The sequence below is a fragment of the Haliotis rubra genome, unplaced genomic scaffold, assembly GCF_003918875.1.
Source record: "Haliotis rubra isolate DU_JTF1 unplaced genomic scaffold, ASM391887v1 Scf383, whole genome shotgun sequence".
In the NCBI taxonomy this organism is placed as follows: domain Eukaryota; kingdom Metazoa; phylum Mollusca; class Gastropoda; order Lepetellida; family Haliotidae; genus Haliotis; species Haliotis rubra.
In genome coordinates, this window is record NW_025767061.1 from 933,287 (window position 1) to 951,169 (window position 17,883).

Consider the following 17,883-nt stretch of genomic DNA (forward strand, 5'->3'; position numbering starts at 1 on the left):
CATACGTCATCCGACGGTTGATGTCATCCATGAGAAGGCGTTGTGAAGCATGCATTCTTGCCAGAGGAGGTCACACGAGGTATTGATGCCGTCTCTCAAGTCCCTAGTCACAAGGTTCACAATTATTGGCCACAGTTGCTGTTCCAGGTTGTGTGAAAAAACGACATTTTGTACCCCCAGTGTTTTACATTAACTGCTTACTAATGATTTTATGAGTCCATCACCTCGATATTGTGCAAGATGGATAACACATTAATGAAATATAAATATTTGTTTACATCAACATAACTGGAGTGTTTGTTTTTATTTTATAGTCCACAAAGCATGTGACAACTTTCCTTTGATCGTCAGTTTAGTTTCTACAGATGATATGATTTCTGCAGTTAAAAACTCAAACACTAATTGATGGACCGTGACGTTTAATACGATTAGAGTTGTCTTATTTAATTGAAATAGGTATATTCATATGAAAAATGAAATTGGTCAGCAGTGTTCTGACTATTACAGTTGGAGCATTTTCTATCCACTAAGAGAATAATGTTCCATCTTCTACACTGGATGGTTAAGAGAAGAGAAGATGTTCTGAACCACAACAATAATACACATAATTGCATGGATAACTTATATTAAACTTCAGTTTTATCGTTTATGTCGGGTAAGGTAAATGCCACCCACATGCAAATATGTAACCGAGGGAATATCTACAACTTATGGTCTTGTATTAATAAATGTGTACACGAGTCATTGGCGTGTACTGATCTAGACGGTCGTGTGTATCCCTCCAAATTCATTTTGTAGAAGATCATTCAGCTCATGACACCTCGTAATGTAGCAAGTAACTGAAACAAATAACTGAAGTGTTGGTAAACACATTCATAAATAACAAAGTAACATTTGTACGCTGTTTTAGTTTAGAAATGTTCAATTTGTAGAAAATAGATAGACATCAACCAAACGGTGGTATTCGTGTCAGTTTCAGATATATGACTGACAAAGGTAGAGAAAGGATCGGTAGATTCATTGCACGAATACGCTAACATGCTTGGGCAATACTTACTGATTGATAGGCAGTCATACAGGGCTCCTTGAATAGCAATGTCCAGTCGACAAATAGGTGAGAACGTTCTGGCCTAGGAAATGCTTGATATCACCCCCTTGACATATAATTTACTCTAACGTTTGGCTGAAATGTTCAGGTGAGGCTATCTAGTTGACCTATTAATATACATGATCACAGAAGTACACGTATATTCATATCAACACCCCTGGACGCTTCGTAATAGTATAGGACCGCCTCCGTGGTGTAGTGGTTAGAGCGTCCGCCCGGAGAGTGGAAGGTCGCGGGTTCGATCCCCGACCGCGTCATACCAAAACACGTTAAAATATGGTACTTGTTGGTCCCTGCCTGGCGCTCGGCATTAATGGGTACAACAAGGACTGGTCGGCTCGGAGTCAGAATAATGTGTCTGAGTGGGGTATTCATGCTTCACTGCGGCATGGTATCTCAGTGGGCTAGCACTATAAAACCAGCTTCAGTCTGGGCTAGTACAAGCAGCCGCACATACACATACACACGCATGCACGTCGTCATATGAGCCAAATATTCTCAAGTACGACGTTAAACCCAATTTCAGCTCACCTCGTCACAGTATAGAGGTAATTTACGTTATGTTTCCGCATGTGTACTTAGCACTAAATGAGCAGGGCGCCCGAGGGAAATTAAAGTACTGTCGGAAATAGAAAAAACCCTGTTATTTCACATTTACACCTACAAAATTTATGTAGATAATATATGAAAGTGTGACATATTTGTTAAACTAAGTTCGGCCTAACTATAGTCTCAGTGATAGGGAGATAGGAAACGAAAAAAATTGGACTTTACTCAGGAGAAATTAGTGCACAAATGAGCAATGCGTTTTTTTCTAGTCCAAATCGACTTATTTGGAACAGACCATGGCTTTATGCAAATTAGAGGGCGATGATATTGTATTACAAAGGACACTTTTTAAATACCCATTTTGAAATTAGACTATAAACGATAGCTAACGTAAAAACATAATAACTTTAATACTGAAACTATTAAGGATGTAGCTACCATGGAGTCTCACTATCACTATACAAAGAAACAGGTTGGAGGGGTCGTCTCAAAAGCAATACAAGGACGGGTGTCGGAGACGGTGGTTTGGGGTCGGGCTGGGGTATAGAGATATCAGCTAAGATAAGATAATCCTTCAGGGGAATTAAACTGGGGAAGTAAACGGCATGTCACAACAATTTACAAATAATATCCAGTCCTGTCGATCATCGGGTGGTCATGCCACCTATATATTTTGAGACATTAAATACGATGACTGATTATGCTTTTCTACGGGTATTATACTCTTTTACATATCTGCACATAAACTTTATGAAAGAAATACACGTAATATGTTAATCATCAGATGCGACATATTCAACACACAAGAAAAGGCATCAAGTTTCTTTGAGATGACCCCTTGTGCCTGTAGGCAGCACGTGCATTTCATGTCAGGTGAGTCGATGGTCCGTCGTCATATCTGGCTGAGCGACCTAATTGCCATCTATAGTCTGATCTATTATTTTCAGCAGCTATTCGTATTTTTTCTTCAAAGTTTTGCCTGATTTTACGAGTAAACATGCTTTTCTGGATATCCTATTACGCATCCCACTGAACGCCCAGTTAGGCCGATGTGGGTTATTTCGACATATGCTATTTGCAATTGTGTAAATTTTAGGGATACAGAGTAACAGCCTAAAAACAGTTTTATTCTATTACTCACACGCATAAGAAACGCAAGTTTTTTTTATCTAAATAGGAAACAAACTCGGACCCTAAATTGATATGGGTTTTTGGCATATAGTGAAGTCTGATGGTGTTTTCAATAATTTTTGTTGCGTTTTGGAAGGCCCAAGAAAAAACCCACATCATTAGAAGGAATCACCAAAACGCACCATACCAATGAACATGTGGGTATCATGCACATACTTCTCGTGAAATCCAACATGCACGAATTATCACCACCATTAGTGGGTATAAGACTGCACAAAAATTAGGTCTATTACTCCTTGTTCAACAATGCCAAGCTTAACTCAAATTGAAAGAAACCAGGCTATCAGACGTTCGGAAGCTGGAGTGTCTGCCCAAAATGGTGCCCGTCATTTCGACGTAAACATAACCACTATTTACTGTCTCCAGCATCGATACAACGCCACAAAGACCACAGATGACCTTCCTCGGATCGGTCGTCCAGGCACATTACCCATAAACACCAGCGAGATCTGCTCTTGTCAACCCCTTTACCTTTCGAAAACCTAATGATGTCATCAGTCTTAGTAGCCAATGAAATGTCTTCACTCAATTTTTTTGTCTATCTGAACCTGTTTGCATTTCTTGTGTTTCATATTGAAAATTACATACATATCTGCTTTATACTTGACTTGCGTTACTTTTGTGTGTGAGTATATTGCCGACAGTACTTTAATCAATCACATGTTCTCGTGTAGCAGAGACAAATTAGTAAGCTGTGAGTTATCTGTTCAACCCAGAATAACATAACAGCTAGGTATCTAATAGGTTGTTTTCCTGACCGTTGGACTGCTTGGAGGTGTTTGGTGACGGATACCACAATTTAATATAGGGGATTGGACTGTCGGTCCGTAAAATCATACCTGAGCGTGGGACATGTGTTTGGAATATTTCAAAGTGAAACCGAGTTCATGTCAAATGAGAGGATTCTGCATGTATCAGTTATGCCACTCTCCTGATCACGGCAGTTGTAAAATCTCTTATCTTGTGGGTCAATCACTGGCCTGAATACCGGCTCCTGTCACCTGCCCACAGAACCGAGAAACCTGTGGATAAGGCTTTCTACTATGACCTAGGCGTAACATCTCGTGGCCCTGGTTGACGCTGAAATAAACGTCTGTCCAGCTCGTCTCTCGGATGATAAATTGCTTGGTAGTGCTGTGACCTTGACCGATATTATTTTTGCTTTAAACTCACAAGCTTTCTGGGGACTATCATTCTCATGCTGACACATGACGACAGGACAACCCGAGGACTTTTGACTACGTCACGAAAACGCACGAAATGTTCAGATGCCCTTTACTCTTTCTCGGCCCAGATCATGACCAACATCATTACAGTTCCTCCATCGTCTTCTCATTCAGTCGCCGATGTACACAAGTATTTCCATCTTTTCTGTAAAGAGGGAAGAGTCACTCCATCAATGAAACCAAGCCGAACGGTACTTGCTCCAAGTCCGTTGTGTATATGCAGTGTCTCTGTGATGCCAAACACCAACTCGGCCATCTCATCAAACCACTGGACCCTTCCCCATGACGTCAAATTCCACATTAAGCTAGTTGTGCTGCTTTGTGCTCTGAGGATAACAGTGAACGTTTGATAAGTCGACTGATTCTCTACCCAGACAGATTTAGGCGATGCCGGACAGTTCGGCTGGTTAAACGAAGACATGGAAAATCTCTTTATAACACATCACTTGAAATGAACATTTGTAAGTTGAGGAGGCCCCATATTTGCTTATCAACAATGAAATCAATTGATTTTCCAAGTTATCGAGCTGTTAAAACAGTTTATTGAAACTTGATATTCGCGTAATGAAGGTTGCTCCAGCTGCTCGCCTTTGATCGTAGCAAGGGCTATCAACGTATGGCGATACATACTGAGTATCTGAGGCATACAAACAAACATCATTTTGACGTGAATATACATGGCTACGTGGGAGGTAAAATTCATAGGTGTTGCGATTCACTTGTCCATACGTTAGGTGATTTGTGAAAACGATATATTTCATAAACTAGTAAACGTGGAAATTGCTTTTCAGTTTCCTAAGAAAATACATCATGCCAATGTCAACGCGATATTATCTTTAACAAGACAATAAAAACAGATTTGTTAAACTTCATCCGAACCTAAGATGATGCAGACTATGTATTTTTTACATCACTTGAACATGGAATAATTTCCATCCTCAAAAGATAGTTTTAAAAAAGTATAAAAATATAGGCATATGTTGTGAGACTTTATTATATTCTGTGACATTTGGCAGTTACCTTTATATTTCAGTGAAGCAGTATGAAACCTCATCTCATTTCTTTGGACATTTCAACATTTTATAATAATTAACATATCCTAACAGTTTATATTTAACCTTCTGTTGCAAACTAATGATGCAGCAAGCAGGAATATGATCCGGGATATGGCTTCCAACATGAGATTGGTAACCAGTGTGCCCTTGGGATTTTTGCATTGCTTCACGATGAAGTGTCAGATTGGGTAGCTGAAATGAACACACATCTGTTAATTTGGTGATATTAATATCTCAACATCACCGTCTCGGTCCGTGGGATATTAAATGGAAATGGTGTCAGGTACGAAACAGTTACTGTTACAGAAAACGTTTCTTTCTGTTGATCACACTTAGTGCTACTTTATACATTACACTACTTGAAAATGGTACGCAGACAAGACACTATAGATACTACCAGAATACCGATTGGAAAGATACTTGCATGGACAGACAGTCAATACGGAGTTTTCTCCCTTTTTCCAGAAACGTAGAGATTTCCAAGCAGCTATTCGGAAACATTTGTTGAACATCATATACACGACCGGGTTCACTGCGCTCGAGGAATAGGCCATGTATAACGCAATGTACTTAAAAGCAAATATTCCATTTGGTTTCTGAAAACGAAAAACAAAGTATTCCAATATGTATGCATGCAGCATGGAACTCCACGTAACCTTGTACACCAGCACGTTCACGTATCAGATTGTAGAGGGAATGAAAATCTTGGTCTATTTCTTAACCGTTTTTCGTGTGATTATATATTTACCTCTTTAAGCAGTCAATTGAGGAGACACAGGCACTCACGCATCTACACCTTTAAGGGGACACCGATACACAGGCACACACGTATCTACACCTTAGAGAGGAGGCCGACACACAGACACACACGTATCTACACCTTTGAGGGGAGGCCGACACACAGACACACACGTATCTACACCTTAGAGGGGACATCGACACACAGACACACACGTATCTACAGCTTAGAGAGGAGGCCGACACACAGACACACACGTATCTACACCTTAGAGGGGACGCCGACACACAGACACACACGTACCTACACCTTAGAGAGGAGGCCGACACACACGTATCTACACCTTAGAGGGGACGCCGACACACAGACACACGTATCTACACCTAAGAGGGGACGCCGACACACAGACACACACGTATCTACACCTTTGAGGGGACGCCGACACACAGCAGACACACACGTATCTACACCTTAGAGGGGAGGCCGACACACAGACACACACGTATCTACACCTTTGAGGGGACACCAACACACAGACACACACGTACCTACACCTTAGAGAGGAGGCCGACACACACGAATCTACACCTTAGAGGGGACGCCGACACACAGACACACGTATCTACACCTAAGAGGGGACGCCGACACACAGACACACACGTATCTACACCTTTGAGGGGACGCCGACACACAGACACACACGTATCTACACCTTAGAGGGGAGGCCGACACACAGACACACACGTATCTACACCTTTGAGGGGACACCAACACACAGACACACACGTATCTACACCTTAGAGGGGAGGGACACAGACACACACACCTTTTAAGGGAGACACACACGTATCTACATCTTAGAGTTGACACCAACACACAGACACACACGTATCTACACCTTTTAGAGGACGTCGACACATACGGGGACCTTAGCGGGAACGCCGACACACAGACACACACGTATCAACACCTTAAAGGGGACACCGAGACACAGGCACACACGTATCTACACCTTAGAGAGGAGGCCGACAAACAGACAAACACGTATCTACACCTTAGAGGGGACGCCGACACACAGACACACACGTATCAACACCTTAAAGGGGACACCGAGACACAGGCACACACGTATCTACACCTTAGAGAGGAGGCCGACAAACAGACACACACGTATCTACACCTTAGAGGGGAGGCCGACACACAGACACACACGTATCTACACCTTTGAGGGGACACCAACACACAGACACACACGTATCTACACCTTAGAGAGGAGGCCAACACACAGACACACACGTATCTACACCTTAGAGAGGAGGCCGACACACAGACACACACGTATCTACACCTTTGAGGGGAGGCCGACACACAGACACACACGTATCTACACCTTTTAGAGGGGCATCGACACACAGACACACACGTATCTACAGCTTAGAGAGGAGGCCGACACACAGACACACACACACGTATCTACACCTTAGAGGACGCCGACACACAGACACACACGTACCTACACCTTAGAGAGGAGGCCGACACACGTATCTACACCTTAGAGGGGACGCCGACACACAGACACACGTATCTACACCTTAGAGGGACGCCGACACACAGACACACACGTATCTACACCTTTGAGGGGACGCCGACACACAGGACACACGTATCTACACTTAGAGGGAGGCCGACACACAGACACACACGTATCTACACCTTTGAGGGGACACTAACACACAGACACACACGTACCTACACCTTAGAGAGGAGGTCGACACACACGAATCTACACCTGAGAGGGGACGCCGACACACAGACACACGTATCTACACCTTAGAGGGGAGGCCGACACACAGACACACACGTATCTACACCTTTGAGGGGACACCAACACACAGACACACACGTATCTACACCTTAGAGGGGAGGCCGACACACAGACACACACGTATCTACACCTTTTAGGGGACGCCGACACACAGACACACACGTATCTACATCTTAGAGGGGACACCAACACACAGACACACACGTATCTACACCTTTTAGAGGACGTCGACACATACGGGGACCTTAGCGGGAACGCCGACACACAGACACACACGTATCAACACCTTAAAGGGGACACCGAGACACAGGCACACACGTATCTACACCTTAGAGGAGGCCGACAAACAGACACACACGTATCTACACCTTAGAGGGGAGGCCGACACACAGACACACGTACGTCTACACCTTAAAGGGGACACCGAGACACAGGCACACACGTATCTACACCTTAGAGGAGGCCGACAAACAGACACACACACGTATCTACACCTTAGAGGGAGGCCAACACACACACACACGTATCTACACCTTTGAGGGGACACCAACACACAGACACACACGTATCTACACCTTAGAGAGGGAGGCCAACACACAGACACACACGTATCTACACCTTAGAGGGGAGGCCGACACACAGACACACACGTATCTACACTTTTGAGGGGACGCCGACACACAGACACACACGTATCTACACTTTAGAGGGGACGCCGATACACAGACACACACGTATCTACAGCTTAGAGAGGAGGCCAACACACAGACACACACGTATCTACACCTTTGAGGGGACGCCGACACAGACACACATGCATCTACACCTTAGAGGGGAGGCCGACACACAGACACACACGTATCTACACCTTAGAAAGGAGGCCAACACACAGACACACACGTATCTACACCTAAGAGGGGACGCCGAAACACAGACACACACGTATCTACATCTTTGAGGTGACGCCGACACACAGACACACATGTATCTACACCTTAGAGGGGAGGCCGACACACAGACACACACGTATCTACATCTTTGAGGGGACGCCGACACACAGAAGACACACACGTATTTACACCATTGAGGGGACGCCGACACACTGACACACACGTATCTACACCTTTGAGGTGACGCCGATACACAGGCACACACGTATCTACACCTTAGAGGGACGCCAACATACAGACACACACGTATCTACACCTATGTGAGGACGTCGACACATACGTATCTACACCTTTGTGAGGACGTCGACACATACGTATCTACACCTTTTAGAGGACGTCGACACATACGTATCTACACCTTTGAGAGGACACAGACACACACGTCTTTCCACCTTTCCACACAGCAACACAAGTTCCACTGCATATTTTGTATCACCTCTTTGTGCCGATCCCGATAAATATCCCACAACAAAGTAGTTTGCTGGGGTGTCCAGCAGATGAAAAACACCACAAGAAGCGTCAATGTCATATTCACTGCCTGAAATCCAAGAGACAACGAGCCGTAAATACAATATCAGTGGTGATTCCGCAACACGATAATTCATAGTAAATATCACCCATGAACGTCCAAGTGCATTTCATACAGGTTCAGGTGACCATTTGACTTGCATTGTATGTATTTGTGACCTTGTCACTTGGTGGTATCACTATTTGATAATGATTCATAAAGATATGCTATGTAGTCGAAATACAAGTCATTTTGAATTTTCATTCTGAAACATATTTTAAGATGTACTGATAAATTTGTTCCTGTTGACTAAATGAAAAACACATATGAAAAAAGACATGTTTGCCATTACTTTCATTAGCAGCATCAGCTGCTTTGTTATTTGAGAAACATACGCAATCTGTACCAAATGACGACTTACGTTTTGTCTCATATTTTGTGTTTGGGGTAGACCCATGTTGAGACTTATCCTTCTGTCATGTACCTGGTCAGAAGTCCTTGCCATAGAAACCTGGTGCTCATTTGCAGATTCAGTCCCTGGGAAACTGTTTTCACTCAGCCTTCTGTCATGTACCTGGTCAGAAGTCCTTGTCATAGAAACCTGGTGCTCATTCGCAGCTTCAGTCCCTGGGAAGCTGTGTTCACTGGTCCTTCTGTCATGCACCTGGTCAGAAGTCCTTGTCATAGAAACCTGGTGCTCATTCGCAGCTTCAGTCCCTGGGAAACTGTGTTCATTGACCCGACTCGGCTTCCTTGGAGTGTTCAAAATCGCAAACAATAGTGCAAACATAGCACACAGTGGTATCATGTACATGACCACTGCAAACAAAGTAGTGTAAACCTTTTTGAATTCCTGGGAAGGAAACACATCTTCACAGGCAATTCCAAGTCCAGTAGCCCAGTGGAATTCTACTTGTTTGACATACAAAGCCCACGGGATGGCCACCAACACCGCAGCAGTCCAGATGGCGAGAATCATCCCGCTCTGACATTTCTGAGTGTATTGTAGAAGTCATGGATGTTTGGAAGCAAAGTATCGGTCAACCACGGTTACAGTCAAGGTGAGAATGCTGGCTGATTCGACCGTTACTGAAAAACAAGATTTCTTTTTTTCATTGTTCAGGCATGTCAAACTGATCACTGATTAACTAGGAAACCTTTGTGAATTATTTTGCTAATCAGAATTCAGAGTATTAAACGTATTTGAGCTTGTTTCTAAGAGTAATCTATTAAGTAATCTATTACATTTAATCTGACCTTTCCATTAAAAAAGGGATGGACTATACCTCTTCATTGTATGTACCGCAACCTTCAACAACAACAACAACAACAACAACAACAACAACACACACACACACTTATTCGCTATACACAGCTTCATATAGACCTTATTACTAAAAGTGTATGTGTGTATGTGTTGCTTAACTGCACTCGGGGTTATTCCAGCTGTACGTAAATAATCGAGTTTGGACAAATCACTGATGTGATATTGCCAGCGACAATCCACACCAACTGGCTACGTTGACGCCCCATCACCCAACTCACCGAACTTGAACACCTGAACCACTAAGCCACTATTAACCAACTGTTTATCTCCTGATAACATAACACGGAAATGTGAAGTTTTTACCTTGCACAAAGGCATTTGCTGTACACATAAACGATCCGAGAATCCATTGTTGTTTCAGGTCGCTGACAAGGTGAATCCATGAACAAAACATTATGACAAGGACATCCGCAACAGCAAGGTTAACGACGTAGAAGTTAAATTTTGTTCGGAGGCTATTCGTCCCAGATATCACTACAACGATTAATCCATTTGCACAAAATCCAACTACTATAGTTATAGTGTAGAAACATATCTTTGTGACTTGTTCAAATACAGACTTCTCGTCACTTGGATGAAACAGCAATTCGCTCAGATTTTGATTATTTGTGAGATTTTGTAAAATCAACTCCACATCATCTTCGGTCATTCTGACATTAAGAGAAATGGAATGTTACACAATGAAGTAGAGGTGCATCCCAAACCTGAACGATGTGTGTGAGGTAAATAAAAATACCAACTGGAGGTCCATGAGAACAAGCCTAAGGTGGTCTGATTTAACGATATATCACACCTTCGAATGTCCGAATGTTTTTATCTTAGCTACATACTTGTTATCCTTATCTGTTCTAAATCAGCCAACGTATAATAATACTCCAGCACTGCTAAATATAGTTGCCACATCTGGATTAAGCTTAATCAGTGTATGCCAGTACTGATTGTGACATGGCAGTACTTGGATGTTGTGTTTTTTACAACATTGAGACATAGGTTATGACGACTGGCGTCATCCGGCATTCCTTGATCAGCTGGAAGGCCGGAGTGTATGTAGCTTCTGACGAACACTGAGAAGGCATCTGACATTAACTTGTGCATTCGCCATAGTGATGTAAATATGGACATAGCTACAAAGATACATACTAGTTGGAGAAGGAAAAATAATTATATACACTTCTTTTAAATACTCCTCCTGTAATAAAAGATCTAATGTTATTAAGATTAACAGTATGTGCTTGAATCGACCCAACGTGAATGTTTTCACAGTAGACAACACTCATTACTTAATTAACAGAGTAATTCCCGTCCACTGATTAGTTTCCTCTCCCACTCTTGTTTCAGGAAACAATTACCTCGTTAATTATGTTATGTGGGCAGATCTTAATTAGGTTTGTGGGTTTTATCAGGTGTGGATTTTAGACAAGGTAGGCTGTAACCAAATACCTACGGCGCGGAGGTGGATCCCCACTGTCTGGGCTGAAATCCCACCCAGCCTGTAGCGGTGGCCGTGACGAGTCATGTAAATGTCGAACCTGTATGAGGTGAGGTGAAATTGGGTTTAACGTCGTGCTTGAGAATATTTCGCTCATATGACGACGTGCGTGCGTGTGTATGTGTATGTGCGGCTGCTTGTACGAGCCCAGACTTAAGCTGGTTTTATAGTGCTAGCCCACTGGGATACAGTACAACCAGAAATTATTGAGAATTTAATGATTGTATTTTTTTATATATTTTTCACTCATTACTCACGTATTTAAATGTGAATATTAGCAGAACATAACTCCAGATTCAAAGACAGGTGAACAGGTAGTTTTTGTCAAGTCACCATCGGCAGCAATGCAGGCTTCAATACGGAGGGGCATACTACTGATCAAAGAAGTTAGAAAGTCGTGGTCCATGCTGTCCCAATATCGGACCACCTCTTCTTTCATTTCAGCAATATTTGTCAGATTTTTCTTGTTGACACTTTCCTTCATAAGTTCCCAAACATTTTCTATTGGATATTGGTCAGGGCTATAGCTTGGCCAATCTAATAATGTCATATTTTGGCTCCGAAACCAGGCCTGTTAATGCTTTGAACGATGTTTTAGGTCGTTGTCCTGCTGGAAAATCCAAACATTTCATAGAACACGTGAGCAGATTGAAGTAAATGTCCCTCGAGAATATCTGTGTACCGCACACTGTTCATATTCCCTTCAAATACACAGAGGGGCGTTGCCCCTAACACAGATATGCCACCCCGGACGTTAAATTTCGGACTGTACTTTGAGCGCTGATACACAGGTTTTTCAGTTTGTTTGGTCCAGAATTTCAGTGTATAAGGAAACAGCCACACGGAACTTTAATCTGAGAAAATCACATTGTCCCAGTTAAAATGTCTATGCTTTAAGCACCAGTTCAACCTTCGCTCCTTTTCTTCAGGTTTCATGATCGGTGATGGAATTCCTCGACTTTTCTGCCAACCCATTGCATGCAGTTCAATTCTAATTGTCTCCTTACAGACAACCACAGTTCCTCTATCAATCATGTCCAGCCTTACGTTTTCTAAACTCCTTTGTTTGTTTTTAGAAACAAGTATATCAAGCCGCCTGCTGTCACCGATAGTCAATTTTCTGGGCCTACCTGGGCCTACCTGGGCCTCCCTGGTGCTCAATGCCATATCCATTTGCAATATTTTTCAAAACACGATAAACAGTGGACAAAGGGATATCTGTTCTACTTGAAATCACTTTAACTGATCTGATGTCCTTGTTATAATACTCTAAAAACAACTTTCTCTTCTCTAAATCATCCATACTGAGGATCACTGAAAATGTCGTCTGCTAGCAAGTAAACAAAGTGGGGATTACTATTCACAAATTAATGAAAAAGGATTAACGGAGTTGTCTCTCTTGAATGAAACCAAGCACTTGATAGCTGGTCAAGGTTGTTTATACTAGAAATCTAATTAAACATATTCCTAAAATTCTCAATAATTTCTGGTCATACTATACCATGCCGCAGTGAAGCACGAATACCCCACTCAGACACATTATACTGACTCCGAGCCGACCAGTCCTTGTTGTACCGATTAATGCCAAACGCCAGGCAGAGTGCAACAAGTACCATATTTCAAGGTCTTTTGGTATGACGCGGTTGGGGATCGAATCCGCGACCTTCCGCTCTCCGGGCGGACGCTCTAACCACTACACCACAGAGGCGGTCGAACCTATCCAGCGCTGCAAAGGTGACACGTGGTTGACCAGATCTTGGTAGGTCACATGTTGGCCCCTGCGATTGATAACGTGAGTGAGTTTAGTTTTACGCCGCATTCAGCAATATTCCAGCTATAGGGTCCGCAAGTCTCGCGAGGCGCTACTTCCGCTACTAGATTTCCGGTGACAAGCGAATACGGAAGACCCAGTTGTGGTGCCAAATTGCGCGACCGCCTAATATGACCTTACTAGACCGGACCAAGTGTACTACCATGCTTGGCTGTCACAGCTGGTGACAGTCGTAATAATTGGATCATTTGGGAACGATAAGACGGAAAAATTATTATTCCTTCAAGGATTATCGGTTCCTTACTGACAACCGACAACCATGAGTCAATTCGAAAACATATGAGTACCTTTCTTCAGCTATTATATATTTTTGTCAACCAGTGCAGTTCTATCGCTAAACGTGTTTGTCACAAAACATAGTTCGGGAATCAATGACATGGTTAACGTAAAATGCATTTGAGTAATCTGTATTTATATTGAATTAATAAAACTATTAATTAATATACATGTACTGCTATTCATAAAACAGCAATGTGTTACCAACTTTATCAAGTTAATGTTCTATTCATAATTGGCCACATTGACTCTGTCATTTCCCTTTTCAATTAAAGTATGTAATTCCAAATTAGAATATTTTTGTTCGTTTAATTTGTTATTTATTTTCCAAATACATTTGTTATGCTGCAGCCATATTTTGTAACTATTCCAAATAACTATTTTTTACATATTCAATATATTTATATTTGTTAGGAACTATTTTGAGATCAAATAGTTTCTAACAAATATCAATAGTGATATGTAAAAAATAGTTTTTTAATTTGGAATAGTTACAAAATATTCAATAGAAACAATTAGCTTTATGCAATGTAAAATGCATGTGTATAAATACTTGAGGTACTAATATATATACTTTGTACACTAGTTGGTAGGCTTAATAATTTTACTCTCTTCCAAGTCCAAGGGATGACTGTATGCAAGTTCAGGTGACAGAATGACTCCAAGATGCAAGAAATAAATTGTTTGTTGTTTTGCAAATGTGAAAGAAAATGCATTATAAATTTTACTTTGGATAGATGACAGGGATCTGCATGTGTCAAATTGTTTCTTTGCCATGCTGTAAATATACTGATAATGATATATTGAACGCAGGGATTGGGATGGAGACCTTCGACAATTTCAGGATTATTAGCCATTTTCTGAATTTAGAATGGGCAACTGCCCTTGTATCAATAGTAAACTTCAAAATTTTAATAGGGCATTTTTATTCTAATGTGCAAAATGGCCCCAGTCTTTCCCAATGCCTGGAATAAATTGCAGTTCTTGTGACATTATAATTTTTGTTATAAATATATGAACCTTTCCATTTATGGTGACGTTTTTATTCACACAAGGAGTCATAGTGTCACAAATCAATCAACAGCTCGACAAAATAACCTTGATGGCATGGTTACAATTATTTCGGTTACTACTGTCAGATATTCAAAACAAAAATGTGAAAACCCTCAGCCATATGAATATTCATCATGAAACAATTATTTATCAAATTATGTAAACATTATTTTAGAGGTGATATATAAAAACTGGTTGTTGGACAATATTTATTACACTTTGTACTAGATGTCTTGGAGTGAGTGAACTACGTACTATGATGTAAAGTACATGAGTGTTACTTAGTTCTTGGTTATGCAGGGGTGATGTTCTGCTATGCTGTAAGCAAAATATGAAGCAGCACACAGCACCTTCAAGTCACAATTGGCAAAAATGCAAGACCAAATACACTCAAAATATGGAGTAATCACTCAAAGACATTTCCTGTATTGAAAAATATACTGATCAATACATGGGGAAACTAAATGTGCATATATACTATGTCATGACTGTAGATTCTGCAGACACAGGCTGATAGCAGCATTAGTATGATTACTTGTCATGTAATATAGTGTTTTTCACCCATTTTTTGTAACTTATATATTCAATATATTCTGCCAATGAGGCCAAGGTTGGTAACTGGCATTCCATATTTTCCACTATACAGTGAGACCAATATGTTTTAAAATAATGGAAAAGAATAATGTGTACTGGTTATTGTGCTATGAACCAGTGTTGTAATCTTACAGCAATAAAAACAAAGAATTTCATATTTCAACAAAATTCCATGTCATGTAGAATCACATGCCTATGCCATTGATGAAGTTTAACTTTTCATTGGTAAGCATGTTTTTTCATGGAAACTGGAGTAGTAGGGTAACCTAGTGGTTAAACGGTTGACACTTGTCACACTGAAGGCCCGGGTTTGATTCCCCACATGTGTGCAATGTGTGAAGCCCATTGCTGCTCTCCCCAGCATGATGTTGCTGGAACATTGCTAAAAGCGGTGTAAAACCCAACTCTCTCACTTGGAAACCTTTGCTATATACAATGTACACTGAAAATCTAATCTCCTGCATCCATCTTTGTATATTTACTGTCCAATCAATATCATGGCTAAAAGCAGAAATCTTCCAAACCATTCAATTGTTGCTTGCTTTATCCACACTTAAAAAAACAATAAACAAGTTTTAGAACTATTCTGCAATTTTATTCCAAAGACATAATTACTCATAACATATCAAACATTCTTTGCATTTCCCAGATGCTAAACCTGAAAAAATACTGTAACAGTATCATCTGGAATACAAATGTTCTTTCATGGTTACTCATCTAAATTCTCACTGAATTATCTGAGAGTCCCAAGATGTCACAACACTTTCCACAACACTTTGCTGGTTACAAGCATTTCCTGTTCCAGCAAGTGTCCAAAGGATGATGTGTAGGGCTTTAATATGTTTTATAACTGCACATACAACACTTCAATGACTTGCTGTTTCTTCATTTGCAATGTATATTGCTTGACCACCAGATGTTAAAAGAAATCTGAAGATCTGTTTCAGTTTGTGTTGCTCTTGATGTCAATGGTAATTGTGGTGATAAAGAAATCTATTCCTCATTCTTTCTCCTCTTAAAGATGTGCATCTGTTCCAACTGAAAAAAATACATAACACACGTGAGACCAAGTATGATATACTTAATAAAATGTAAACAGTTCCTTACAATGTTGACATCAAAATATTACTGATAAATTAAGCATGTGGATGTTATGTTTAACTGAACATGCTGCACCATAACCAAATGCTAAATGGGGTTGTAATAATATATTAATCAAGCTCATATTACAGAATACATTTGTGAGAGACACCTATTCAGAGCTATTGGTATCAATCAAAGTGTGGATATAATCATCATTGTTTACGCGCTATTAAAATATTATTTAATTCATTACATTTATTTTTTTAGAATTACACCTAGATTTTCATTGCACATTAAGTTATCTTCTGGATAATTCCAACTGCAAGATACTTTATTTATTAACACAGTTGTTTGGGTACACATGCGTTATACCGGATACCTGCCTGTCATATTTTATTAGGTACCCTCTCCGGGGGACAATAAAATCCCACTGTAAGATATCAAATGCAATCAAACGATTCACCAATCTGCACACATGTCAACTCCACCCTGACTGTGCGTGCCATGCTTAAACAATACCAGCCTTTAAATGAAAACAAAGAAATCCATGTAACAAACTTACCTCGACTAATGAATGGGCCAGCCTGAAGACGACGCTGTGACAACTCTGCATCTGTTTGGCAAATATTCACGTGCAACAGTTACCCCATGTAACAGTGTTATCGCAATTGCCGAAAAGCGTTGTTTGTCACCGGAAGTACTAAATAACGTGATCTCTCTCGCGAAGTGCCGTGACCTACTTACGGGCCCTATATGGCGGCGGTCTGTAAATAATCGAGTCTGGGACCAGACAATCCAGTGATCAACAGCATGAGCATCGATCTACGCAATTGGGATACGATGACATGTATCAACCATGTATCAACCGAGTTTGATCACCTGATCCCGTTAGTCACCTCTTACAATGTGTGTGATAACGGCTGTTCGAACCATGGTCTTGGCGATACGCGGAAAGAAACGCTCGCAGCCGAGACGCCTGTATGCAGTCGACTGATGATGTTAAGCTTCTGTCAGTCGGGGCATGTTTTCACTTATCACTTGCTATATAATTGTGATAACAGGCAAATGAAAACCCGTTA

At 41.2% G+C, this 17,883-nt stretch overlaps 1 protein-coding gene across 1 annotated transcript; it reads right to left on the reverse strand.

Annotated features, from left to right (window-relative positions):
• Window positions 1-4,158: 4,158 nt before the first annotated feature.
• On the reverse strand, window positions 4,159-11,127 carry LOC124286437 (cholecystokinin receptor type A-like). Its single transcript, XM_046722813.1, has 6 exons — window positions 10,782-11,127; window positions 10,438-10,460; window positions 9,636-10,145; window positions 9,080-9,181; window positions 5,535-5,725; window positions 4,159-4,219 (listed from the first exon to the last, which is right to left on the reverse strand). Exons 1-6 carry the CDS (start codon window positions 11,125-11,127, stop codon window positions 4,159-4,161), a joined length of 1,233 nt encoding a protein of 410 aa, XP_046578769.1.
• Between the last annotated feature and the right edge of the window lie 6,756 nt (window positions 11,128-17,883).